The 26,519-nt window shown below is 37.4% G+C and overlaps 3 protein-coding genes across 18 annotated transcripts in view; all 3 read right to left on the bottom strand.

Annotated features, from left to right (window-relative positions):
- abi2a (abl-interactor 2a) overlaps positions 1-670 on the bottom strand; it is a 37,436-nt gene extending 36,766 nt beyond the window's left edge. For 8 of the 13 annotated variants that reach the window (XM_084420969.1, XM_084420977.1, XM_084420981.1 and 5 more), the window contains exon 1: positions 417-608. In XM_084420969.1, the coding sequence (XP_084277095.1) occupies positions 417-533 (117 nt within the window). In that variant the 5' untranslated portion in view covers positions 534-608. Of the gene's footprint in view, positions 1-416 lie in introns of all 13 variants that reach the window. The other 5 variants (XM_084420978.1, XM_084420970.1, XM_084420973.1 and 2 more) reach the window with 4 other exon arrangements.
- A 1,698-nt stretch (positions 671-2,368) lies between these two features.
- Positions 2,369-9,657, bottom strand: tmem237a (transmembrane protein 237a). Of its 3 annotated transcripts, none has more exons than XM_084420715.1 (12): positions 9,478-9,657; positions 8,230-8,266; positions 7,937-8,008; positions 7,133-7,270; positions 6,939-7,032; positions 6,668-6,825; positions 5,607-5,724; positions 4,853-5,044; positions 4,221-4,294; positions 2,949-3,036; positions 2,691-2,812; positions 2,369-2,573 (listed from the first exon to the last, which is right to left on the bottom strand). In XM_084420715.1, exons 3-12 carry the CDS (start codon positions 8,001-8,003, stop codon positions 2,506-2,508), a joined length of 1,119 nt encoding a protein of 372 aa, XP_084276841.1. In that variant the 5' UTR covers positions 8,004-8,008; positions 8,230-8,266; positions 9,478-9,657; the 3' UTR covers positions 2,369-2,505. The 3 variants fall into 3 exon arrangements, with proteins under 3 accessions (XP_084276841.1, XP_084276840.1, XP_084276842.1); XM_084420714.1 differs by having other exon boundaries at positions 7,133-7,276; positions 9,478-9,574; XM_084420716.1 differs by lacking the exons at positions 7,937-8,008; positions 8,230-8,266; positions 9,478-9,657 and adding an exon at positions 7,431-7,530 and having other exon boundaries at positions 7,133-7,313.
- A 195-nt stretch (positions 9,658-9,852) lies between these two features.
- Positions 9,853-26,289, bottom strand: mpp4a (MAGUK p55 scaffold protein 4a). Of its 2 annotated transcripts, XM_084420712.1 has the most exons (21): positions 25,540-26,289; positions 24,979-25,067; positions 24,665-24,792; positions 24,435-24,512; positions 23,015-23,098; positions 22,794-22,925; positions 19,081-19,162; positions 18,263-18,348; positions 18,056-18,127; positions 17,124-17,320; positions 16,977-17,035; positions 16,424-16,441; positions 14,387-14,428; positions 14,062-14,079; positions 13,088-13,135; positions 12,834-13,007; positions 12,418-12,498; positions 11,364-11,457; positions 11,146-11,254; positions 10,927-11,061; positions 9,853-10,791 (listed from the first exon to the last, which is right to left on the bottom strand). In XM_084420712.1, the coding sequence occupies exons 2-21, from the start codon at positions 25,031-25,033 to the stop codon at positions 10,603-10,605; spliced, it is 1,881 nt and encodes a 626-aa protein (XP_084276838.1). In that variant the 5' UTR covers positions 25,034-25,067; positions 25,540-26,289; the 3' UTR covers positions 9,853-10,602. The 2 variants fall into 2 exon arrangements, with proteins under 2 accessions (XP_084276838.1, XP_084276839.1); XM_084420713.1 differs by lacking the exons at positions 9,853-10,791; positions 10,927-11,061; positions 11,146-11,254; ... (10 more) ...; positions 18,263-18,348; positions 19,081-19,162 and adding exons at positions 19,642-20,527; positions 20,635-20,920.
- Positions 26,290-26,519: the final 230 nt, after the last annotated feature.

Genomic DNA, 26,519 nt, shown 5'->3' with positions numbered 1-26,519 from the left:
ATCATGACTAACATCAAGTGTCGTCTGTCTATAAAGCCAAAATGTAGGTGACAAAATCCATTTGAGTTGTTCAAAACTGTAATTGTCAGCATGTTTTACTCGCGTAGAGACAGAGCAAAGTTTTTTCAGTGCGTCAGATCATCATGTAACGTTAATCATTACCAACGCGCTGCAATCAGTGCAAACCTGAGCGCATCTCTTGCAAAAGTAGCACTCGCTTGGTTTACAGCCTCAGCTACGAGTGCTATAAACTTTTACGGTTTTCTCAACCAGGAGAAGCCGCAGTTGCGTGTACGTATTTAGTAGTTGGTGCTCAGCTTCAACAGATGACCAACAGCCACCGCAGACACTTCAGCACACATCAACTCCAAAAACAGCGCGTATCAGCATTCCTTCGCAACGCCTCGCCTGCTCACCTGTACGTAGTTACTTTCGCAGTATTCGGCGACTCTGTCGAGGTTGGTGAAACTGTCCAGTAACGCTCTGCGACCCGCTGGAATTTCCTCTTCCAGCAGCATCTGCAGCTCCGCCATCTTTACATCTCTCTCTCACTCACTCACTCACTCCACGCGCGCGCCCGCCCGCACAGCTCAACTATTAGCGACAGGAAGTGCAGCGGCTTCACCTCCCGCTGAGTTTTGGGGAAAGCAGGGAAACGCGTTTGCGAATCCTACTATGGTGAAGAGTTTGCGTATTTATGCTAGTGATATTGCATTAATATAATATAATATGATATAATATGATATAATATAATATAATATAATATAATATAATATATGGACAATCATTTTGATAGCTAAATTTAACCTCTAAGAAACTCTAAGAATTACATGATATATGATATGATAATATAATATTTAATATAATAGCATGGCATGTTCAATAACTATATTATTTACGTAAATGTGAGAAAATATATGGATATATATGATTTAAGAGTTTCACAATATTTACAATAGCTAAATAAACCAACGATCTAAGCATGATATTATCATGATATGATAACAATGTTTTTTTTAATGTTATTCGTAATTTTTTCAAAATGCTATCTTTAATTTATTCATAAGCTGAACATGAAACAGCAGATAAACAAATCTGTATTACTAAGCATTTTTCTTTTCTTTTTCTTGTTTTACTGTTTCTATGTTTTTATTTAAATGGATAGATCACCCAATGTTTGCTGAACACAAAATACGATATTTTGAATAATGGCAGTAACCAAACAATTGATGGGCCCCATTGACTTCCATAGTATGGAAAATAATAATAACATGGAAGTCAATGCAGTCCATCAATTGTTTGGTTACCCATATTCCTCAAAATATATTCTTTTGTGTTCAGCGGAAGAAAGAAATTCAAACAGTTTTGGAACAACTTGAGGTTGAGTAAATGATGACAGGATTTTAATTTTTGGGTGACCTATCTCTTTAAATAATGGCAAGTTTGACAACTATAACGTTTCTTGTTTAAAATGACTTATTATGAGAATACCTGTAAGAATGCATTACACTTCATCAACTGAATGAAATGTGCCTACACTCTTAAAAATAAAGGTTCTTTATTGGCATCTATGATTCCATGAAAAATCTTTAACATACTATACATGGAGCTTTCCATTGCACTAAAAGGTTCTTTATAGTGGAAAATATTCTTTATATTTTTTAATTGTTCTTGTTCTGTTCACACACACACACACACACACACACACACACACACACACACACACACACACACACACACACACACACACACACACACACACACACACAAACACAAACACAAACACACACACACACACACACACACACACACACAAATGGTTCTTTTAAGAAGTGTTCACTGAAAGGTTCTTCGGGGAGCCCAAAATGGTTCTTCTATGTCATCCCTGTGAAAACCTTCTTTTGAATCCTTTATTTAGCACTTTTCGCTCACATTCCTTTGGAAATTGCGCCCCCTGTGTTGTTATAACGTCACAGTTGTCATCAGGAATTCACTGGACTTCTTACATCACAATGCAATTTGCCGGCAATTTCCCGAGTTCAAAGCGCTGTGTGAAAGGGGCTTAAATGACTGTATTAAAATGCTCTTTTGTGATGTGGTGAGTAAATGTCAAGTGGTGACGTCAGGGTCCATTTATCTTCTCTTCAAATCGACATACAAATTGTACGATATACCTGTATGAAGTGCAATACTTCCAGTAAATTCTAATTGTGTATAAGTATATTAAACATACAGTTCATATGCATACTTTTTGCAGACATGGAATATTTGTGTGGGGGGAAAAAAGCTAAAAGGTGATTAAAATAGTGATCAGTTACATCTAAAATATAAACTTATAAGACCCAAAACAAACTGAAACCAGACACTTAAGTAAAAAGTTTATTTATATATGTTATATATATATCTATATAACAAGCTTAACAAAGTAATGCCAAAACAAGTAGCACAAAACAATGTTCAATGTTAATTTCTGATTGTTGATAAAGCAAGTCACGTGTCAGTGTGTCAGGCTGACAGCTCAGTTTTGTCATCGTGACGTGGATACTCCTCCACCTCCATTGCCATTAAAAACTCTGAGAGTAAAGACAGATATTAGGACATAAGTTGGGATGTTGACTATAGGGGAATTAGATCATTGACAATAGACACATGAAGAGGATAATACACAAACACTCAAATAGGTTTATTACCTTCAGTGTAGTCCATGTCTGGTCGTGTAGCAACAAACACCCAGGCCAGTCCAACCAGAAGAGCTATGACCAGGTTTACCACGATCCAGGGCTGTAGAATCTGATGCTCTGAACCTGGGGGCCTAAACAACAACCACTGAATATGATTTAGTGAAGTATGATACTAACAATTCCACTTAAAGAATGATGTGGTGATTGTTTCAATATTTTTTAAGGACATTATGTTGGATTGCATTACGTTAAGTCTGACAAACTCACCAAAGTGTTTCATTGGCTGTGGGGTAGAGATGTATACGATCACTGGTCATCTGCTGGCTCAAAGACAAAATGAGAGCAGCAAAGTATACTGGGACCAAAAAAAAAACACAGGAGACAGGAGGTTACCTTATAAATAGTATAGCCCGTTCTGTTTTAGTTTTAGTTGTTTTAATACATCAATTTAAACTAATTGAAAATGAGAAATGTTTCCTTGGCAACTAAATGGAATCAATTTTATTTTATACCATGGTCTGTCTGAATACTCGATTCTGATTGGCTGGAAGGTGACAGGTAGTTCCAAGTCAGCTGAATCACCGTTCTATATTAATATGTGGTTTTCATTGATGCACACACACACACACACACACACACACACACACACACACACACACATCACTCGCACACGGAGAGCGGAGATCGCGCTGCGCACACACAGAAACATTCTAGAGCACAGAAACTTGTTGTCAACGCTGCCCCGTGATGTTTATTAACAAAATAGCTTCGCTACTGAATAGCTACATCATATTTTTCAGCAACAAAGAGGTAACATCGCTGTTTTTTAAGTAGTTAAACTCGCAGCTTCGTTGTTAATAGAGAGAGACGCTGCACAGATGCAGGTAATCCACACATCTCTCTCTCTCTCTCTCTCTCTCTCTCTCTCTCTCTCTCAGATGAGCTTTATTGGCATGACTTGTACAGTATAGCCAAAGCATTGGCCATTACATGAGCAATGAACAAATAATCAATAAAGTCAATAAATCAATCATTAAACAAATACATGAATGCATTTTTATAAACAAGAAATAAGAAAAATAATTAAGACAATTAAATTAATAATAAAAAAAGCTTTGTACATTTGTACTCTCGCTCTCTCTTAAATGCTGTCATTCATTCATTCTATGTAATCTTACACCCTACTTTATCTGTGTCTGATTTAAAGCTGGCTGAATGCTAGATCGTAACTGACGAAAATAGAATATTCAGTCAAATATTGTGCTGCAAACATAAACATGCAAACAGCTTTACGTTGTCAATGTTGGCAAATGACCATGGTATAAGCGGGATGATCCATGGCTAGCTGTGGATTAACAATTTGAATGCCACCACGTCGTGCATTACAATTGTTTTATACACAGCTAGCCGTGGATTATCCCTTATTTATTTCAGTTAATGTATGGTTACATTTTATAATAAGGTCTCATTTGTTAGAATTAACTAATTTATTAACTATCATGAACTAACAATGAGCAAAGTTTACTGATTTTCACTCACAGAAGGAAGCAAGAGCCGCTGGATCAAGAGTAAGAAATCCTCGTAGAGCCATAGAGGCTTTGGCCAGATTCACCCTGATGTGAAGATGGTACAGACAACTTACTTTCACAACTCAAATGGCATGAGCTACATTTTCAAACACTCAAAAAAACTATACAACAGATAGTTTTGAAATATTCTCTTAGCAGTTGTCTTGTACTGTATTTAGAGCAGGTTTTCTCAAACTGGAATGTGAGTTGATGAAAGGCGAATAAATAATTAAATAATGAAAATATATTTTTCACACAAAACAATCAAAATAAAACACTTTACTAAAAATGTTTTATATTTTATTTGTTTACTGCACTTCATGTGACCATTAACCGACATCAGAGAACCATTAACATGAAAATGTATTGTTAATGTATTGTAATATTACTATGGGTGTACTTCAAATAAATATTTTAGATTTTAGACTTGGCTGACAAAAATTTTTTAGGGAATCGCTGGTGGAAGGACAAAATTTAGTAGATTGGAATAAATAAATTTGCTCAATTAAATAAAATGTTAAATTGCTTGGAGTTTGATTATGTATTGTGCGTACTGTTGTCAGTTACATTCACACTTCTCTTACTACAGGTTCTCTTACACACCTGTCGAAGGCAGACACAGTGCTGATGGCCAGCAGGAGGTAGAGCAGAGACTGTGCTGGGTAAGCCAGACTGTGGTACTGCTGGAGAAGGTTGGGTAGTGTGGTCATCTGCTCTCCAGCTAACACATACACAACAATGATATTCCACACCGCATATCCAGCCAGAAATCCATGAGAGAAGAGTCCAATAATCCTACAAGAACCACAGAAAAAACAGTTGAGCTCCGATTTGGAATTACTACACATTAAATACACCATATTATGCCTTTTTACAAAGTCTTAAATTTGTTTTCCAGGGCTACAAGAATAGGTTTTCATGCTTAATTGTTAAAAAACATTATTTTTCACATATTTTACAATGTTGCAGCGCCTCTTTTCCCAGTCTGTCAGTAATGCTTTGTTTAGTTCCGGTCTCTATGAGGCCCCTCCTTCCGAAAAGCACAGTGTGTTTCAGAATTGGTCAGCTGGACAGCTGTGTTTTGTAACTTTGCAGACTTTTTTCATGCTCAAACAGCAACATTACACACTAAAGAATGTTGAAAATGTAAAAAAGCACCTGAAGTTGAAGCATTAAGCTCCACAACATGAAGAGGCAGGGTCATGATGAGTACTGGACAAACTAACTTTAATTCAAACTGAAACTAAAAAGTTAAATGGTAAAATAAAAGGCTGTTTGGAAACTGAAACACATTTGGTTGAATTAGCGTTGACAAGAGCTATAAGACCGTTTCAGACCATCTCCCAAACAAACTCACCTGAAGCCGCTGTGGACCCTCATGGCAACGTCTCGTGTATTCCACGTGGGTCTGACCTCCATGTACTCCTCCAGATGTTCACGGGATAAGTCCAAACGATCAGTCGCCTGGAAGCGGCCTAGGTTGGATGTCATATTTTATTGGTTACATTTATACATAATACTTGATATTATATCTGCAATAATAAAGAATATGAGATTTTTTTTCTAAAAAGTAAGCACACTCATTGTCTCTTAATTAATGTAAAAACGAATTATTGTTGGCAAACTATATCATTGTTAGCGTATATTAATGTATAATGATAGTATATACACAAAAAAAGGGCCAAGCCCAAATGTCTTAACCACAAATCACTGGTCAAGAAATTAGCTAAAATTAAGCAAATGAACTACTTAAAATGCCATCGCTGTCTCAGAAAAACATCAAAGACTGAGAATGAAGTTTTTGGCAGAATATGGGAAGTTGTGTGTGTGAAGTGATGAATCACAATGAAACATGAGTTGCATGGTGATGCTCCAGAGCGGTGTCCTCAAAAATCTGCTGAGGAATATAATAATAAATGCATCTCTATCACAGTTAAGCATGGAGGAAGATGTCATTGTGTGGGAAGACTTTTTAGCTGCTGGGATTAATGAGCTACTTTACTGTGAAAAGTCATTTAATGCTTTGGAGTACAGGAGAATATTGCAGAATGGCTTGTTTCACACAAATAAAAAAAGTTGTTAGAGGAATGATCAAATGTGATTTTTTTAACAAGACAATGCTCCTGCCCACACTGCAAAGACAACCAAGAAGTTGCTTGAGAACAAGGCCATTAACATTGAGTGGAACAACACTGAACTCTTCTTCCTGTAAAAAGCTGTCTTCAAGTTGGGGAAAGCTATTCCAAGGTACTTTATCTACAGTATTTGTGCAATTCTTGCTAATTTCCTGACTAGTGATTTGTCATTAAAATGGTTAAGATCACTAAATATTTTTGCCATTTTTGGCTTGGCCCATTTTTTTTTTTTTTGCCCTGGAGTGTACTTCAGATATTTCCCCCATCTCAAAATGAAACTCACGGTTCTTTTCGACAAACACTTTTCCCATTGGATGGCTGTGACCCAGAGGGGCTGAGAATAGAGAGCGCTGAGATATGGGTGCGTGCACATCAGTGATGATGTCATCTTCCTCCACACCTAGCTCATTATGAGTCTGGTTTTCCATCATCTTAGCCTTCCTTCAAAAAGAAGGGAACATTACTCCCACTAGAAAACAATACAATCACAATTGCCACGAAACTACTGCTTTTAGTTCTATTCACTTTCTTTTCTAGAAGTTTTTGCCTCTCACTTTTTTCTCTTGCTTTTTTTGGTGACTTCCTCGCCATCTGTATGGGGCTCTGGAACATCTCCATTTGGATGGTCTTGCTGCTCACCCTCATGATCTTTTAAAACAATGAAAACAAGAACAATCCATCTAAAAAAGTAAAAAAAAACATCCATACCTTAAATGAAAAGTGAATATCATTCAAATGAATGAATTACCCAAAGTATGTTGTGCCTTCTTTTTCTTCTTCTTCTTCAGTGGTGGATTGTCTGGAGGCTCAGGGGTCAACGGCTCTCTGCTTTCAGACTGTCTGCGACTCTCCAGACCCTCCATTTCTATAGCTGCCTCGGGCCCTGCTGTTGCTTATTGGGCATTATACAAATATAAAGGAGACAAATGCTGTAAGGAAACAAAATGACTAATTACAAAATTGGTCTCACTTTATATTAAGTGTCTTTAACCATTATTATATTTGCATAAAAATAAAATAATAATTGTTAGGTACAATGTACTTACTTATTGAGTTCATGTTGTATTGCAAACACTTGTGCTGCTATTGAGGTGGTGGATACTGGTAAGGTTAGGGTCAGGTTTGGTGGTATTGGTAGGTTTAGGGGTGGGTTAAGGAGTAATGGAAGGGTCAACGGTGTACTGTAAATTATAGATGTAATTATAGAAATTAATTACAGCAGTAATGGCATGCAGGTTTAAAAAAAAAGATATATATAAGTACAATGTAAAAACATACCCAATAAGTGCATTGTATTCAGTACACAGTGGTTAAAGACACTTCATATTAGATGGGACCACAAAATGTACTAGCATCACTAAGCCTGTGTGTTTTGCACAGGTATTTGAACTATTCCACTGCCTGCCTGCAGAGGTTGATGTTACACATAAATGGGTTTTCATAAGAATGTTTTTGCCCGGCAGTGTAAATAAAAATGTACAGTGTTTGATCCGACATCACTCATGATAAGAAATGCCATCTTGGTAAGATCGAATAAGTAGTTTATCATTACCTTCTGGTTCCTCGACCTCATTGATCTCCTTCTTGATTTTCTTTTTCTTGGCTTTGACACTTGGCATTTTGTCTATGTAAAGGGAAGAAATAGGACAGTCTGCTTAGTCTACAACACTTACACTAGTCCTATATAGTAATTAGATTAGAAATCTATAGGACTCAACTCAAGTACAATAGAAACTGCTGTCGAGTACAGGCTTTGAAGATTTACTAGGGCTAAGCCAAATAATTAAATTGATTTTATCAAAACTTCCGGTTCGCATGTTCAAATGTTCAACAAGGATAACTGACCTCTGGTGTCTTGACGTGACAGACCCGAAAATCAGGACTGAATGGAAACAAAATGAAGAATATGAGACTCATTTCACTTCTTCCAATTGAAGTCAATATGTGTGAGCAAACAGTGAGCATGTTCCTTTAAATTAGCCTCATGCTGGATATAGCTCTTTACTGAGAGAAGATTATGAGGCCAATTAGGTAAACAACACTGAACTGCTTCTTTCTGCCTGACTTAAGCTCTCACTTTTAACAAGTTAGCAAGTCAATGACACTAAAGCTCGCCGATAGCACACGTACATCTCGGAGACATTTATTTGATGTGCGTGTTTTCATCTGCAAGATGTATTTTTATTTATTTTTTAGAGTGTTTGCTCATCTGCAATACGTCTCTAAGACATTTCCTGTCAGATGTTAAATAGACATTCAGAAAACATCTTCAAGATGTTTATGATTTAGAATGTATGTAAAACTGACTTTTTAAATATGTTTAGACTTTTAGATGTTTGTACACAGCAGATACTTTTCATATGAACTGCTCTTTAACAGATATATTGGAGACATATGTGTGCTCTCTGGAAATCATATCTATATCTATCTATCTATTTATATATCTATCTATTTATATATATATATATATATATATATATATATATATAAATGCCTCATTCATTCATTCATTCATTCATTCTCTCTCTCTCTCTCTCTACACACACACACTATAGGTTATGTTACAGTTAAATCTTCAACACGTTAAAGTACAACATCCAGACAATGCAAATTCAACAGGTGATTTGTCATCACAATTCAGCGCAATGTCTAATTATACCACATTATAAGCAGGTCACATGGTCACACGATGTAAACACATCAGTATGTAAACACATCAGCCACATATTAAATACACAAGAGCCCAGTTAACAAATGACCAAGATTTGTTAAAAAATAGGAAGTGTTAAATGGGACTGTCGTTGAAGTCCATTATGTGTAAAAGTAAACAGACCATTCAACTAATTCTGACAGATTTATATTTAGGCTACTATTAAAACCTTATACTAATATAAGTTTACAAATAAATCCTACACATCTCGCTCTTAAAATCAACGTAAAGAAAGACGAATTTTACACACATTAGTTCAGTAAGGCTCAGCACGGAGCACGAGACACGTTATCCAGTAGTCATGTTCACATATCAATCAAAGCTCACGCTGCTTGTCTTAACTAATGGTAGGATCTGCTATAATCGTCGGTGGCATAACTTACTGTTTGTTTTCTTCCCATTCTTCTCTGGCTGCAGTCGTGGTGGTGCAGGAGATGTTGGTGTGAGAGGAGGAGAAGAGTCTTGGATGTGTCGTCAGGCTGTCTAATCCTGGGCTTAATCCTCACAGACGCGCATCGGCCAAGGAGGGAATTAGTGTGGCATAGATCGGTGAGTGGGACACCCTGAGACAACCAGACACACACACACACACACACTGTGACAAAACCTCTTATACACACCATTAGTCACTACAACTGTTACATCATACTCATTTATCCAGCATGTTCAATTAATTCGTACAATAGCCTAAAACACATAGGCTACACAAACAAAGTGATCGAAACAAATAAGTACACTCTCAGTGTTCATTTTTAAAATGGATTTATTTTTGAAAAGAGAACAATTTTTCTCAATATATAAAATTGTTAGGATGACATGCCAACAAAATAGGTATAGCCAATAATGATATGATAAGAAATGCTTAAAGTCCCTGTAAAGTCAAAATGAAGTATATGTTCTGAGTTTGTAACACCACAGAAAAATGTGTTATTAGTCACCATTAGGCAAAAAAAAAGCCGCCAAGTAAATAAAAGAAGAGCAGATTCATAAATATCTCTAAAATGAGTTAAAATGTCTTTGGTATATTCTTTAAAACATCAAAAACAAAATCCAGTAGTTTTAAACATTAATTTTTTTCAAATTGAAAATCAAGGCTTCTGTTTATAAATAAAGACATAATCTACCACACCACAAAATGTTTATTGGAAAAGGCTAAACGATTAATCTAGATATAAAATAAAGTTGGAGAAACAAAGAAACAACCACATGTGACTGTTCTTGTTAGACAAAAATTAATTGCATTTGCATTTCTTCATGTAGCTAACACTTTTTTTAAAGTTCTTCTACACCAGTGTAAACAGATTAAATCACCAGAATGAGATACTCAAGATAGATACCATTTAGATCTAGTGAAACCATTAAGGCCTAAATGTGCGTTTATCGCGATAATCCAAATTATTACTGGTGACCAACAGGATTTTACTCAAGCACTACAGTAAACTACACACAAAAGGCATTTGCTTTTTTGAAATTCAGTTATTTTACATTTTACTTTGTTCTAATGTGTGTCATGGATGAACAGGAACAACCCAGCTGGCAGGAACCCACTGTGGTTCTTCTTGAGCATGTTGTATAGCCGTGAACAGATCCATGCATGAATCTTGCAGATCATCGTTCACAATCACGCAGTCAAAGAACTGACGGTACTTGCCCTCCAAGGCCCTGCTTGCTTCCTCGATCTCCTCAAAGTCTTTATCCTGAGAAAACCAGGAGGAAAATGTTGCATTACAATCAAAATGCATGAACACACTCTTTTCCTTCTGTGCGTAGCAGCTTATCAATCTATTATCAGAAAGAAATGTACCACAAGAAATATCAAATGCATATCTTACATGAAAGCATCTCTTAATGTAGCTGTTGGCAAGAAAATGTGGGTCTTTTCTTGTTTGCCTCATGCATTCAGGGGACGGAGGCCGCACATATATGATGTAGGGCATCAGCTTCTTGGTTCTGACTGAATTAATGCACTGGAATAAACAGAGACATATCATGTGCATTACTGTTAGCAACCTTACTAATGAGTTTGGTTTTGATAAATAAATGACACTTACATTAGGCTCAAGGTCAATAACACATATTTTCCCATTGTCCAAAACATCTTTGACTGAGTCTAAGCTGGTGCCATACATGTGTCCATTATCCTCTCCATACTCGAGGAATCTTGACATAGTTAAAAACACACACACACAAAAAGTTAAATCACAAGAACAGATGAACAATTACATGTGTTTTTTTTTAAAAGTATTTAAAACATAAAAGATCAGATTACTTGTTATTAACCACCATGTACGCAAACATTTCCTTGGGCACAAAGTGATATTCACGGCCATTCTTCTCACCCATATTTTGGGGCCGTGTTGTGTCTGGAGAAAAACAAGACCATGTTGTAACTTCAGACTGTTTTATTAAATAATGCAAAGTGCTGTAAGGAATTTCAGGCGATCACGTGGCCTCTCTCCAAAACCCAGCCCTCCAAACCAAAAATGGCCCCTATACCCTCAAATAGGGCTTTATTTGAAGGGACAGCCATTTGTAGCGGTGTCCGAAACCATAGTGGAAGTTATTGAGTGCACTTATTCAATCCCACATTGCACTGCAATAATGAGTGTACAACCGATGTACACGCAACGAATGTCCGAATTCGCGCACTCCTTTTAATTCACTCCTTCAAGTGAGCAGTATTAGTGGACTAACGTAGGGAATAGTGAATGAGGGTTTAGGGGGCAATTTCAGATTCAGCCTATACGTTTAGATTAGCGTACTGCTCTTTGTATTTCTGCAGTATATGTTTACTGTGCATACACAGTATGCAAACTTTCTTTATGCATGGAATACTCAATGACCTACTATTTTCACCAAAATGAGATGTGGTATACGACATTAAATGCTGTGTGATGAATAAACGTAACTTTTACAGTTTTTACTATTACATCTGCCGAGACTAATTATCAAAAGTGTTGATTACAACATATTTAGATCTATTCCCATTGCATAATAGGTTTCAGCGCTGAGCATTGTAACCGATCAGTCAAATTCTGTTGAGCACAAGAATGCAATGATCTTCGCCATTGCAACTCAATTTCATCATATCCAGCACAGTGCAACACTATGTAAATAAGAGGTCCATTGTGCAGCGTAGACAGCTTCATTGATTGATACAGGAGTCGATTCATGGCCCCTTTAAAATAATGGCAGCCACAGTTTTTATTTTGACATCGGAGTGATATTTGAGAGTAGTAGGGACATTATTTGCATGATATTCCCAAAAACTTGTTTATAACACCTTTAAGTTATAGATTAAAGGGACCAAATAGGCCACATACGAGATATCGGTCCCTGGTACGTATTAGGGTTGATTTTGATTAGCCTCCTGCGTAATTCATTTACACCAACTCCCGATGGACCTGTGGAAAACATGGAAAAGCATTAAGGCACATGTATAAAACTCCGGCCATGGAGGGCCACTGTCCTGCAGAGTTTAGCTCCAACCTGCTCTAAAACACCAGCCTGGAAGTTTGCCTGGAATTAATCCTGAAGACCTTGATTAGCTGGATCAGGTGTGTTTAATTAGGGTTGAAGCTAAACTCAGCAGGGCTGTGGCCCTCCAGGAACTGAGTTTGACACCCCTGCATTAAGGCATTAATGGGTCAAACTCTGATCAATCAATCCCAAATGATAGTTATTGTCAATTCATCTATTGGTATGACTGTCAAGACGTGTATAACTTAGCGGACCCTACCAATGAGCACAATGAGACGAGGGGGATCGTCTATGTGGCGCTGGTAGTGGACCACCTCTTCATAGAGGTTGGCTGAAGTGTCATGGCAGATGCCGACTCCGCAGGAATAACACGACGGCTTTCGTCTAAGGTACGATTTCCTCCTCCACACACGCAGACTGTGCCGGAACCCCGCTGATTCAAACAATTCACTTTTCATATATGTATATGGGTTTATATGATCCAAAAATGGTACATTCATTTAGATTTCATACCTATGTATAAGCCCTGCATGTGTTCACCATTCTCACCCTCCTCTGAAACTGGACAAAACATACAGTTGATCAATGAAAAGACAAAAGAGAAGGACTACACGTCATAATAACAAATCAGAGATCATAGAAAGGTGATTTCATTATTTGTCAGTTTTATCAACTACTGCCAATGTCAGTAAATAAATATGTATTATGCATATTAAATACAATTTCGTGGTAGACACAGCCCCCTTAAAAGGTAACACTCCACTTTAGACATTCTACTAACTATAAGTAACTTTGCAACTACATGTCAACTAACAATTATTAGAGTATCAGTAGACTGTCTGCTAAATATCTGCAAACACTTTATCGTGATGGTCCCCCAACAGACATTCTACTGACTATAAGTAACTTTGCAACTACATGTCAACTTAACAACAGTCTAGTAAAACTCAAATGAGAGTTAGTTGGCATGTAGTTGCAAATTAATGAGAGTAAGTTGACATGCAGTCTCAGCTGTCAGATGTTTGATGCATAAGGCACACAAAATGGGAAACACTTCAGGAGTTTCGATTGGTTGAGTCCTACAGGAGTTCCAGGATACAAATTATTATGAATAATTTATATATTTGTGTCGCATAATAAAAGAATGCGACACGAATATATAAATTATTCATAATTTATTAGATGCATGTCGGTCTGTTACCGTAGGCACTTTACGTTTTCACGCCACTAAACATGACACGGAACAAAACGAACTGTGATTGGTTGCTTTACATGTCGGTCAGACGTCCTCTTGGCCGGTCCTTGAAAGCTGCGATGGAGTCCAGACCTTCTGCCGTCAGTCTGAAGGTCTGGCTACGCAAGACTAGTTGACATGTAGTTGCAAAATTATTTATACATAGTAGAATGTCTAAAGTGGACCATCAAAACAAAGAGTAGCCATTCTCTCATTTAATGAAATGCTCTTTCCTCAGAAAAGACTTACCTACCGAACTCAAAATCTTCATCTGTAAAAACAAATAAATGAAATGAAAAACTGTGCTAAAATTGTTCATACAGCCCATATTTACTATAAAAATTGCTATTTATATAAAAAAAATCGAACTTTATTTTATTACAATTTAGAGTTAACATAGCAATTCTTAGATTTTTCTCAGAATTGCAAGTTTACAATTCAGAGTTTTGTGCTCAGAATTCTGAAATGTAAACTCATTAAAAGTCGCAATGAAAGTTTTTATTTTTTAATCCAAGGCAGAAACGGGCTTTCATATATTTCCACACAGCATAATGAGTTAAATAAATGAAGATAATCACCTGTTTCAATGTATTTGATCTCATCTGTTACCTCCTCTTCTCCTTTAAAACAAAGAGAGTTACTCTCAAAACACTCACCCAGCACTACACAGTTAATACAAATGTTTATGTGGTTAACCAATATAATTAACATGAAATCACAACTGGTCCTATTTACAGGGTTTGGGAAAATGAAACTAAAACTAATTTATTAGTGGTTCGTCCTACGTGGCAGGTGGTATGCCAACATTACCCTGCATACCATAGATACGCCACACATAAGACTTGCTGTCCTGGTCACAGATGAGCCAGCGAGACACGTACTTACAATTTGTCCTTTTTTGAACTCTGAAATGTCTCCCATTATGTTGTGTGGATTAAAATATTTTATGTATAGCTGTGTTATTGCTCTGCTAATTCAACCGTCACACACTGCTCTTACTAATAGAATGTAAAATCAGTGAAGATCGGCCACCAGGCCGTTCATATACACTCACCTAAAGGATTATTAGGAACACCATACTAATACTGTGTTTGACCCCCTTTCGCCTTCAGAACTGCCTTAATTCTACGTGGCATTGATTCAACAATGAAAGCATTCTTTAGAAATGTTGGCCCATATTGATAGGATAGCATCTTGCAGTTGATGGAGATTTGTGGGATGCACATCCAGAGCTCCCGTTCCACCACATCCCAAAGATGCTCTATTGGGTTGAGATCTGGTGACTGTGGGGGCCATTTTAGTACAGTGAACTCATTGTCATGTTCAAGAAACCAATTTGAAATGATTCGAGCTTTGTGACATGGTGCATTATCCTGCTGGAAGTAGCCATCAGAGGATGGGTACATGGTGGTCATAAAGGAATGGACATGGTCAGAAACAATGCTCAGGTAGGCCGTGGCATTTAAACGATGCCCAATTGGCACTAAGGGGCCTAAAGTGTGCCAAGAAAACATCCCCCACACCATTACACCACCACCACCAGCCTGCACAGTGGTAACAAGGCATGATGGATCCATGTTCTCATTCTGTTTGCGCCAAATTCTTACTCTACCATCTGAATGTCTCAACAGAAATCGAGACTCATCAGACCAGGCAACATTTTTCCAGTCTTCAACTGTCCAATTTTGGTGAGCTCGTGCAAATTGTAGCCTCTTTTTCCTATTTGTAGTGGAGTTGAGTGGTACCCGGTGGGGTCTTCTGCTGTTGTAGCCCATCTGCCTCAAGGTTGTGCGTGTTGTGGCTTCACAAATGCTTTGCTGCGTACCTCGGTTGTAACGAGTGGTTATTTCAGTCAAAGTTGCTCTTCTATCAGCTTGAATCAGTCGGCCCATTCTCCTCTGACCTCTAGCATCAACAAGGCATTTTTGCCCACAGGACTGCCGCATACTGGATGTTTTTCCCTTTTCACACCATTCTTTGTAAACCCTAGAAATGGTTGTGCGTGAAAATCCCAGTAACTGAGCAGATTGTGAAATACTCAGACCGACCCGTCTGGCACCAACAACCATGCCACGCTCAAAATTGCTTAAATCACCTTTCTTTCCCATTCTGACATTCAGTTTGGAGTTCAGGAGATTGTCTTGACCAGGACCACACCCCTAAATGCATTGAAGCAACTGCCATGTGATTGGTTGATTAGATAATTGCATTAATGAGAAATTGAACAGGTGTTCCTAATAATCCTTTAGGTGAGTGTATATGCCAGTGTTTAAGTTTCATTGTCCAAACCCTGTACTTCATGCACCTCCATTTCTCAATCCAATCAATTTCCAATAAATAGAAACAAGTCACATTTTTCCTTGTTGGATATTCTGCTTCATCCAGAAATCCATCACATATGGAACATTGAACAATTATGCAAACTGTGTACTCAATAGTGAAGATTTTATCTTTATAGCAATATCAGTGACATATGCACCATATTTCAAAGAGCTTAAAGTATATTAAATATTGAACACTCTTGACTATAAATTAAAACACACTATAAACATAAGCTAACACAAAAAAAAACAAAGGGAAAGACACATACCAAAGATACAGAAAAAGATACATACCAACATCACCCGCGCTCACTTTAGATGTCAAATAAAAGAAAACGACAAAGAATTAGACTTAATAAAGAAAGATTGTGTATTAATAATATGAATGCAACATGGTGGGTAATCATATGAAAAGACCACTATTAGTGCATCATACCATTCTTTCATACTATTTATTTCCTCTGGGGTCAACTTGTATATGTAAACATGACTTTTTTTAAATTTATGATGACTCTCTGACTCTTAGATAATATAAAAAGGCTGTTTTTGCTACTGTGCATTCAAAACGCCTCAAAACACTTGTTGTCCTAACATCTGGTGTTTAGAAATAATAGCATCTAATACTTCTTAATTCTCCTTAATTGTTGAGCGTAAGGAGGACAGGACTAGTCAATCGTCATGAAGGAAGGATCATGCCAAGAAAAGCTCACTTTCAAGCTTCTTTACAGTAATTAGATCAGGGTGAAGAGAGGGCAGGGATAAGAGGCTTATGATGCCAACCAACATCTTAAAGAGAGCACAGAAGTTCATACATATGTGTGTGTGTCTGTGTGTGTTATTTACGTACAGGGTCTGATGCAGGTGTGAGCTTGATAAGGTTGGGACCACCACAATTCCCTTTGCTTGCTGCAAAAAAAGGAAATAAAACTTTAATCTTGCTTAAATTGATCAATGACATCAATTTGAAAGAACTTTAGCAAAATTCCAAACTGACGATCTGAACTGGTTAGTGGAGGGGATGAGGCCACAACACAATGAGGCACTGTGGAGTTTCCTGGCCTGCCACCATCGGATGTCCCTCTGGTCTACAATCTCCAGCAAGTCTCCTTTACTGAAGGCCATTCCTGCATCTGGGCAGGGGATCGCAGGGTCCTGCAGAGGACTGTAATCCACCATGGCTCTCACATACAGCTAATGGGAGACAGAGACAATCACTTCATACTTTTTTTAATACTTTTTTAATAAGCCTTATTTTTAACACAGAAAGGGAACTCACTATACTGTATATATAGTGAGTATTTATCAAATGCATTATAATGGCAGTCAAAAGTTTGGAATAATTAATATCTTTTAAAATGTTATTTCTGTGATGGTAAAGCTGAATTTTCAGCATCATTACTCCAGTCTTCAGTGTCTCATTGTCCTACAGAAATCATTCTAATATGTTGATTTGTTGCTCAGTTATTAATAACTGTTCTTATTATTATAAATGTTCAAAACATTTTTGCTGCTTGATATTTTTGTGGAAATAGTTATGCATTTTTTGGAGGGATTCTTTGATTAATAGAAAGTTCAATGACCAACATGTATTTGAAATTTGTAACATTATATTTACTGTCACTTTGATGAATTTAATGGATCATTGCTGAATAAAAGTATTAATTTATTTTTAAATATAAATATTTAAAATATATTAAAATAGAAAACAGTCATTTTAAATTGTAATAATATTTCACAATATTCTGCAAATAAATGCAGCCTTGGTGAACATAACAGACTTCAAAATTGTAATAATTCCAAACTTTTGACTAGTAGTGACTGTATTTCATTTTATATATTTGTTTAATATTATAAATATATTTATTAAAAATAATACTGACATTTTGTTAAGTTAATGTTTTATGCAAATATTTACAGTGCACTTACTGTTGCTCGACTGTTGACGGGTTGTGGTGAATTAGGGATCACTTTAAAATGAATATTTCTCTGAGATCTCACCTGTGAAAGTGTGGAACACTGCATGAATGGACACGATCATGATAAGAGTAAGAATGGTTTGAAAGTCTTAGATATTCTGGAATGGGGGGAGAGTGGGGAAGGTTATAAGAAACACAAAAGAAGATTTGAGTTTACCAGAATCTGAATGACGCGCTCGGGCTGCAGTCCTTGCACTTTCTGTCCATTCACTTCCACCAGCTTGTCACCAGGATGAAGAAGTCCTAAAAGACAAGCACACACACACACACACACACACAATACTATTATTAGAGTCTACTATTAGAGTACTATTAGAGTCTAATTATTTCATACAACATCAAAATTATACATTTGTTTTAAAGGATTAGTTCACTTCAAAATGAAAATTCTGAAAACTCTTCAAAATATCTTCTATTGTGTTCAGCAGAAGAAAGAAATTCATACAGGTTTGAAACAACTTGAGGGCGAGTAAATGATGCCAGAATTTTCATTTTAAAGTGAACTATTCCTTTAAGTTTGCACTAATGGCTCAGAAACACACACTTCACCTTTAAAGTAGGCGTGAAAAGAAAATTCTATTTTTTTAATTACCTTATTGTGAACAATTCATCCATGCTGTTATGTTTCTATATGTTTAAATGTACAAAAAATTCTGACCTCATAATTCTTAAACAACTTGATCTTCCGCTAAAACGAAAGGTAAACTATGCTGGACTTCTCAAATCATTTAGTCAACTTAAACTCCGGCTGTTTCTTACAATCGACTGCAAGCTTGAATTCAGATCTGCATCCATCCAATCAACAACCGATGGGTAGAGCCAAGTCCCTGTCTTACATTTTTTCTTTTTTGATAAACCATTTCACTCAGATGTATGCCTCAGTAAGGAAGAAATGATCTGACTTGAACCAACGTAACTCTTGCTAAGTATGAGCTCAAAGAACAAAAATTTTATGACTACCAACAGGTTACTCACCACTGCGATCTGCCAGTCCTCCATGTATCACCCTTGCAATAAAGATGTTCCCCGTTTTCTCATCCTTCCTAATAGTTGCCCCCTAAAAATGGAAAAACAGACAAGAATGGTCAACCAGTTTGTTGTCAATGACTGCAGGTGTCACATGGTGATTCACACAGAGGATGTTACAGCTGCACATGAGTGGAGGAAGGCTGTGGGTGCAATGGAGGTCACGTTATGATGAAATATTAGGAAGACAGACACTACAAAAATGAGTTTCAAACAGAAACATGCCTGACTTGACCTAAACTAAAAGTTTAAAAGAGGTCAAAGAGGAACTTGAGAGTTTCAGAAGTTTAGGGAAAGACACGTAGGACTGATAAATAAGCTTCAGATGAAGAATGAAGTGAGAATGAAGTGTTTACTTTGAAGGCAAGGAATCTTGGTACTCTTGAACAATGTTAACAAACAGAAATGAATTAATCGTTCCATGGGTCTTGAGTGTAGATGGGATGAACAAGAGATACAAATGAGAACAAGATCAAGTAATTGCCTGTTTGTTGTGTAGTTCCACTGTAGTGAACAATTTCATCGCCGCATTCAGTAAAATCAAAACCAGCAAATTCAGCAAAGAGCAATGTTAGGAGAGAGAAGTGGGAACACAGTCACTGTTATTTCCTCATCTTTGACTTTTTCTTCTTGCTAGAGAGGCAAAGGATTTTTTCACAGTCATCATTTGGACTGGAGGCGGTCAAACCGTTTGATAGGGAAGTCTGTCCGGTTTTACTTCTTGGTGTTACAGACCTGTTTCTGGTCTGGTTTGATGAAGACTTGCACGATGAGTTGCACTGTGGTGCTACATGAGGAACATCCATGCTACAGCTGAGAGAAGAGGACGAAAACGACGATGCGGTTGAGGATGAAGAAGACGAGAAGGAGGATGAGACACGAGGAGTGTTGCTGAAAGATTTCTTGGCTGGCAATATCGGCTGGCAGGGCGAGTAGGTGCAGGCTGTTTTTGAGACATGTTGGGGTCTGAAAGCATGTGCCACTTCTGGAGACTTGCTGGTGATAATAAGACCCTGCAGTTTGTCCACCACTTCCACCAACAGACTCAACGCCTGGGCGTTTTCCTCCACGCTGTCCGTCATTCTCTCCGTTACCGCCACCATCTTCTGCCTGAGATCTCGAGCGTCACTAGTACTAGGGTCTATGCTGCTGGCAACAGTATGGATGGTGGACCTCAGCTCATCCAGGCTTTGTTGCTTCGTGAACACCGGAGCTGGATGAGAAGAGCGAGTGGCGTCTATGGAGTACTGCCGCTGAAGCAGAGGGCTGGAGGGGGCTGTCTGGGAATGGACGCCACATCCAGACGGGCAGCATGTGCGCGGGTACACTAGAGATGAGGCGGTGCAAGCTGTGCCTGTATGGTGTTGATCTTCAACTAGTCCATCTGTACAGTTCTCTTCAAGTTATGAAGGACAAAACAGGATAGATTAATTTGGATTCAGAATTAAAGAGAGTAACACAGTGTTTGGCCTCATCAGGCCATCAGTACATGATGACCCTTACCCATAATCACAGAGTCATAAACGGCCGGAGCGGACAGGTTCAGACCTCCTCCCGAGAGATGGGCAGTTTGGCAGCACAGGTTGCAGCTCCCGGTGGACTGATACCTGGGCAGTGAGTGTGGCTGTCCTGGGGGTACGGAGGACAGCAGACCTGTGGAGGATGACAGGCCACCTGCAGACCCCAGGAGACTTTGTTCCCCTGAGCCGAAACGCTTGGCTAAAGCCAGTTTCTCCACTGTTAGTCGCCTAAGGCTGTTCCAGTAACTGGGTTTTCCCTCTCTGACACTCTTATAAGTGAGAGAACAGGATGGAAGTGTTAACCGACAAACATTAAACCAGGAAAAGCTTGGGGATCTTACAATATAGATAAAATAAAAGTCAAGTAAAACCGCATTAAGGTGTGAACCGAAGCCATTATCTGTATATGTATCTGTATCTGTTACAATGACAAAATGATCTGTATCTTAATTTAGATGGAACCGGATGTAGGCAGGGTTTAAACCTGAAGTTAAAGCTACATTTCTTGTTTAAAGGGCTAAAGGGCTTTATTTTGCAGTAACAACCACCTGGATGTACGTACATTATACCAACTATTACGTAGCTATCTGCCACAAAAGTGAAAAATTACATGCGAAATAAAACTCAAAGCTTAAGTGAAGAAAAACAGTTCCTAGCAAGCAGATTTGAGCCAAGGTGATCAGACAAGTATAAACAAGATGAACATGGGATAATGCACAGTCATACTACTTATTACACTGCTTTTCACCAAATAAATAATTACATATTGATTTGAGTTGAAATACCTTATAATATCTGATTATCTAACAATCCATTACAGTATACCAAACAATCATTCTGGCAACAGGACGGACATTACAACAATTTTACAGTACTATTAATACTGAAGTCCTCCTGATTTCATTCATAATGTCCACACTTTAGTCATATTGGTTTAGACTCACCATAGCATATTCATCTTAAATATGTTCATTAAAAGCATTGCTCTATCCTTGTGCTTGTTGGACAATCAGTCAAACAAATATTTGGTTTCCTTTTATTTGCTAAAATTAATCATTCAAGTCATTATTCATGCCTAAAATGCTGGATAGTTCACCTAAAAATGAATCAGACAGTTGACTGCACCCATTGAGTTCCATAGCTTTTTTTCCTACTATGGAAGTCAATGGGTGCCGTCAACTGTCAGGTTACCTACATTCTTTAAAATAACTTGTGTTCAACAGAAGATCGAAACTCATACAGGTTTGGAACAACTTGAGGGTGAGAAAGTAATGACAACATTTTCATTTTTGAGTGAACTATCCCTTTAAGAACAAAGTATTTGATTTTGGCCACATCTCCAAAGAACAACTTTCTCCCATGCTTAATTTTAAAGTGTCCTTGTTGCAGTGTAAATATACATCTAAAGGCCAATTGACATTGCACCGGCAGACGCAGACAACTACCAGATTATAGTATGTCACTTCTCAGACATCCCACGACATGACAAGCACCGATTTAACATGCTCAAAAACTCTGAAAAGCTCTGAAAGACGGCAATAGATAAAGAAAGGGGTAACACAGTGATCCAACAAAACCCGTCTGTCAGTGCAGTGTGAATTTGCCTTAAGTACTGAATAATATTTATTGACAACATGTACTTACAATAGTGTTAGGATTAGGGTTTGGTTTAGGGTTGGTTGCATGGGATTTTTCAAAATGTACTGTTATTACTATAGTGAGTACATGTAACGTAACAAGGACACTGTAAAATAAAATGCTGACTCTTTTCCTTTCACTACACACTACACTGTAAAATAAGCAGAATTGTAGATTACAACACATCACCGTCATCATAAGAATGAACAGAGTGAAGTCCAAAATCAAGGGTAGGACTGGTAGGATTTGAATGCATGTACTAAAAAAAGACTCAAACATCTGAGTTCAATAGGTTTCAAAAGCCCATTATTACGTAACAATACAATACAATACAACAATACAATACTTAGACTACACCATAAATGAGGCAAAATACATTTAATGCCACGTACACTTTACATGATACTGCATTATAGTACGACGAGGGACATTTAAGTGGGATTACAGCTAAGCTGTTCTATAACATATCTGAAATTGCATTGCTATTTATGATCTGATCCTCACCAGAGGCTGTTTGTTCTTCACAAGGCAAACAATCCTCATGGGCTCCTCATTGTCAGGCAGATTGTCAGGAAGGGGCGGCAACACTGGACCATAGTCCCTCTGAGCCACAGAATCATGGGCAGAGAGCAAAGCCTGGGGAGAAATGCATAATAAATGGTCAAAAAGAGTGTCCTAACAATGTACCATATTAGCAATGAATGCAAGCTGAATAAGACTCTAACCTGCATATGAGGGTATTTCAGCAACATATAAAGTTCCTGTGCCTCAGAGGAGGGAGCAGCCAGTCCTCGCACACTGGCCATAATCTGTGGGACAGGAGAATAGAGGATGACAGGATTACTTCACCCGGAAATTAAAATACTTTCATCATTCGCTCACCCTCATTTATGACCTTAGAAAACTTTTAATATACTATAGTGCTCAAATGATCATCTATTCAACCTCACAAATGGCTTTAGAAGTCTTTTAATATACTGTAGTGCTCAAATCATCATATACTCACCCTCATGTATGGCTTTAGAAGACTTTTAATATACTGTAGTGCTCAAATAATCATATACTCACCCTCATGTATGGCTTTAGAAGACTTTTAATATACTGTAGTGCTCAAATCATCATATACTCACCCTCATGTAAGGCTTTAGAAGACTTTTAATATACTGTAGTGCTCAAATCATCATCTATTCAACCTCACAAATGGCTTTAGAAGTCTTTTAATATACTGTAGTGCTCAAATCATCATATACTCACCCTCATGTATGGCTTTAGAAGACTTTTAATATACTGTAGTGCTCAAATCATCATATACTCACCCTCATGTATGGCTTTAAAAGACTTTTAATATACTGTAGTGCTCAAATCATCATATACTCACCCTCATGTATGGCTTTAGAAGACTTTTAATATACTGTAGTGCTCAAATCATCATATACTCACCCTCATGTATGGCTTTAGAAGACTTTTAATATACTATAGTGCTCAAATAATCATCTATTCAACCTCACAAATGGCTTTAGAAGTCTTTTAATATACTGTAGTGCTCAAATCATCATATACTCACCCTCATGTATGGCTTTAGAAGACTTTTAATATACTGTAGTGCTCAAATCATCATATACTCACCCTCATGTATGGCTTTAGAAGACTTTTAATATACTGTAGTGCTCAAATCATCATATACTCACCCTCATGTATGGCTTTAAAAGACTTTTAATATACTGTAGTGCTCAAATCATCATATACTCACCCTCATGTATGGCTTTAGAAGACTTTTAATATACTGTAGTGCTCAAATCATCATATACTCACCCTCATGTATGGCTTTAGAAGACTTTTAATATACTGTAGTGCTCAAATCATCATATACTCACCCTCATGTATGGCTTTAGAAGACTTTTAATATACTGTAGTGCTCAAATCATCATATACTCACCCTCATGTATGGCTTTAGAAGACTTTTAATATACTGTAGTGCTCAAATCATTTACTCACCCTCATGTATGGCTTTAAAAGACATATATACTGTAGCATTCAAATCAATGGTTTCACAGTAAATTATAGAAGGTTTTATATGACATGGAAGGATCATAGATTTCCAATATCCCTCTAAAGCCAAGTCAGTAATAAAAGGCAGACACTGACCTCCTGAGATAGTCTTGAGGAGTAAGGCATGTATGGTCTTGGGGCATCTTGACTGTGCAGCACCAGACACTCATATACCTATGGGAATAAAAACAAATCTTTCACATGCAAAACAGCTGCAAACTCTATAGATACAGCATTTCAGAGTCCAATGATCTGCCTGGTATAATGTCTAATAACTGTTTATTGGGGAAATCTAGTGTAAAGCTGTTTGAATGGGCATGACTTACCCTGAGAAGAGAATAGAGCCAGGGAGCACGGAGGAGACTGTACAGAAGATCAGCACCATTAATATCTCTGTCTATGGACAGTCTCACTTCCTCTACCACTTCTGCCAAGATCTGAGCCAGACCTTCATCTGAGAAAGAAAACAAGACTGAACTAAGAATGAAAAATGTATATAGAATGTGAAGGGGCTTTCAAAGGTCTGAGATTTTGCATGAATTTCAAAATTCTGTAGTATTTGATTCGCTGCTATAATTTGGGCATGCAAATACACTCCTTTAATCTAGTTAAGAGTGATGTAGAGCCAACCAAGGCGCACCATTGTCCTCATGTCCAGGGTGAGTCATTGGCTCCTCTTCCATTGATTCCCGCATGACAAGCTTCTCTGTTCATCAGATCAGTGCAGCCCTATGAAACAAATCAATGTCTAGAATACAAAATACTTAAGTATACAGTAATCCGCATTTCTGTATAAGAATGATAACTCATGAATTATGAGTGCAAAACTGGCAGAACCATCACACTTAGTTGGCTGCAATGTTTTAAAGAAGCAAAAAGATTACAAACATTTTAGGTTATAGCTTTAACCTATCATTTTAATCACTTATTCATAACACCTTTAAGTGCATAGTTGTTTAAAACATAGTTACCATATAAACTTTATTCTGGAGATATAAACAATTATGGTTTCAAAGGTTACCTACAACAATAGAATTAAAACATCTAAAATTGAAGTCATCTAGAAAATTAAGTGTTTACTTAATTCATTTAAAGAATGACATTTCACATTGATTGTGATCTCTGAACTGGAGTGACTCGGTATTACGAAAGCAGGTCAAGAGGCCGTCATGTGAAGATTAGAGTATGATGCCACACTTACCTTCTTACACTCCTCTCACGGTCTTCCTCCAAATCACACTGTCACTTCCACATCCCACGTTTAGACCAGGAGGCTATGGAGCATCTTGTCAGTTGAGGTTCATATCAAGGTGATCTTCTGCTTCTGGCCTGCCAACATGCATGTGATTTTACTACGAAATGTCTCTGGAAACTCAGATTGTAATCCTTTTCTATCTCACTTAATCCTGCGAGGGGCCGGCCTCTCTCGGTGAGCACTTCAATAGGACCGCCTGCCACTCAAAGCTTCTTATCTCCGCCTGCTTTTAGAGCTCGACAGACACACTCACACATACACAATACGGCCCTACCAACTTTACAGCTAAAATGGAAAATAAGGCATGAAAAACATCACATAAATCCAAGACTTAACTCAGCCGGTGCCCACAGATTTTCTCCTGACATTATCGTTACATAATAGACAAAGATAGACACATTTGACAATGCCAGAGACTTAAAAATGGCAATCAGACAAATATATAGTAAATAGATTCATCATATTTAATGAAGAAATGTGATTTTTTTAACAGTAAAAAATGTCAGAGCTAAAAAGCTAGGACATCGCATTGCTAATGGTCACGGGAACTACAGGTACATTAACCAATGATAAATGCAATGATAATGGTCTTAAATTGAAATGTATCAACTTTTCTATATTATCTATATTGTAATCAATTTATAACTATATAAGCTAGGTGACAGAGAGGAAAACCACAACTTAAGTTTCATCTCCAAATTATGCAACATTTATTAAAGTAGTCTGTCAGATAATTGTTAAAAAAATATGAATGAATTTGATACTCATATGAACTCAATTCAAATGCGTTGAACAAATTCATTTTCAAGGTGACAGTAATAATTAGATCAACAATGACAGTGCAAGTAATTTATCAAAACCAGTAACCTTCTGAAAACAAAACCAGGCTTTGTAAGTATAGCAGTAAAGCTCATGTCGTATTTATG

The sequence above is a fragment of the Rutilus rutilus genome (genome assembly GCF_951802725.1).
Source record: "Rutilus rutilus genome assembly, chromosome: 10".
NCBI lineage: Eukaryota > Metazoa > Chordata > Actinopteri > Cypriniformes > Leuciscidae > Rutilus > Rutilus rutilus.
This window is presented reverse-complemented; position numbering and strand designations above follow the sequence as displayed.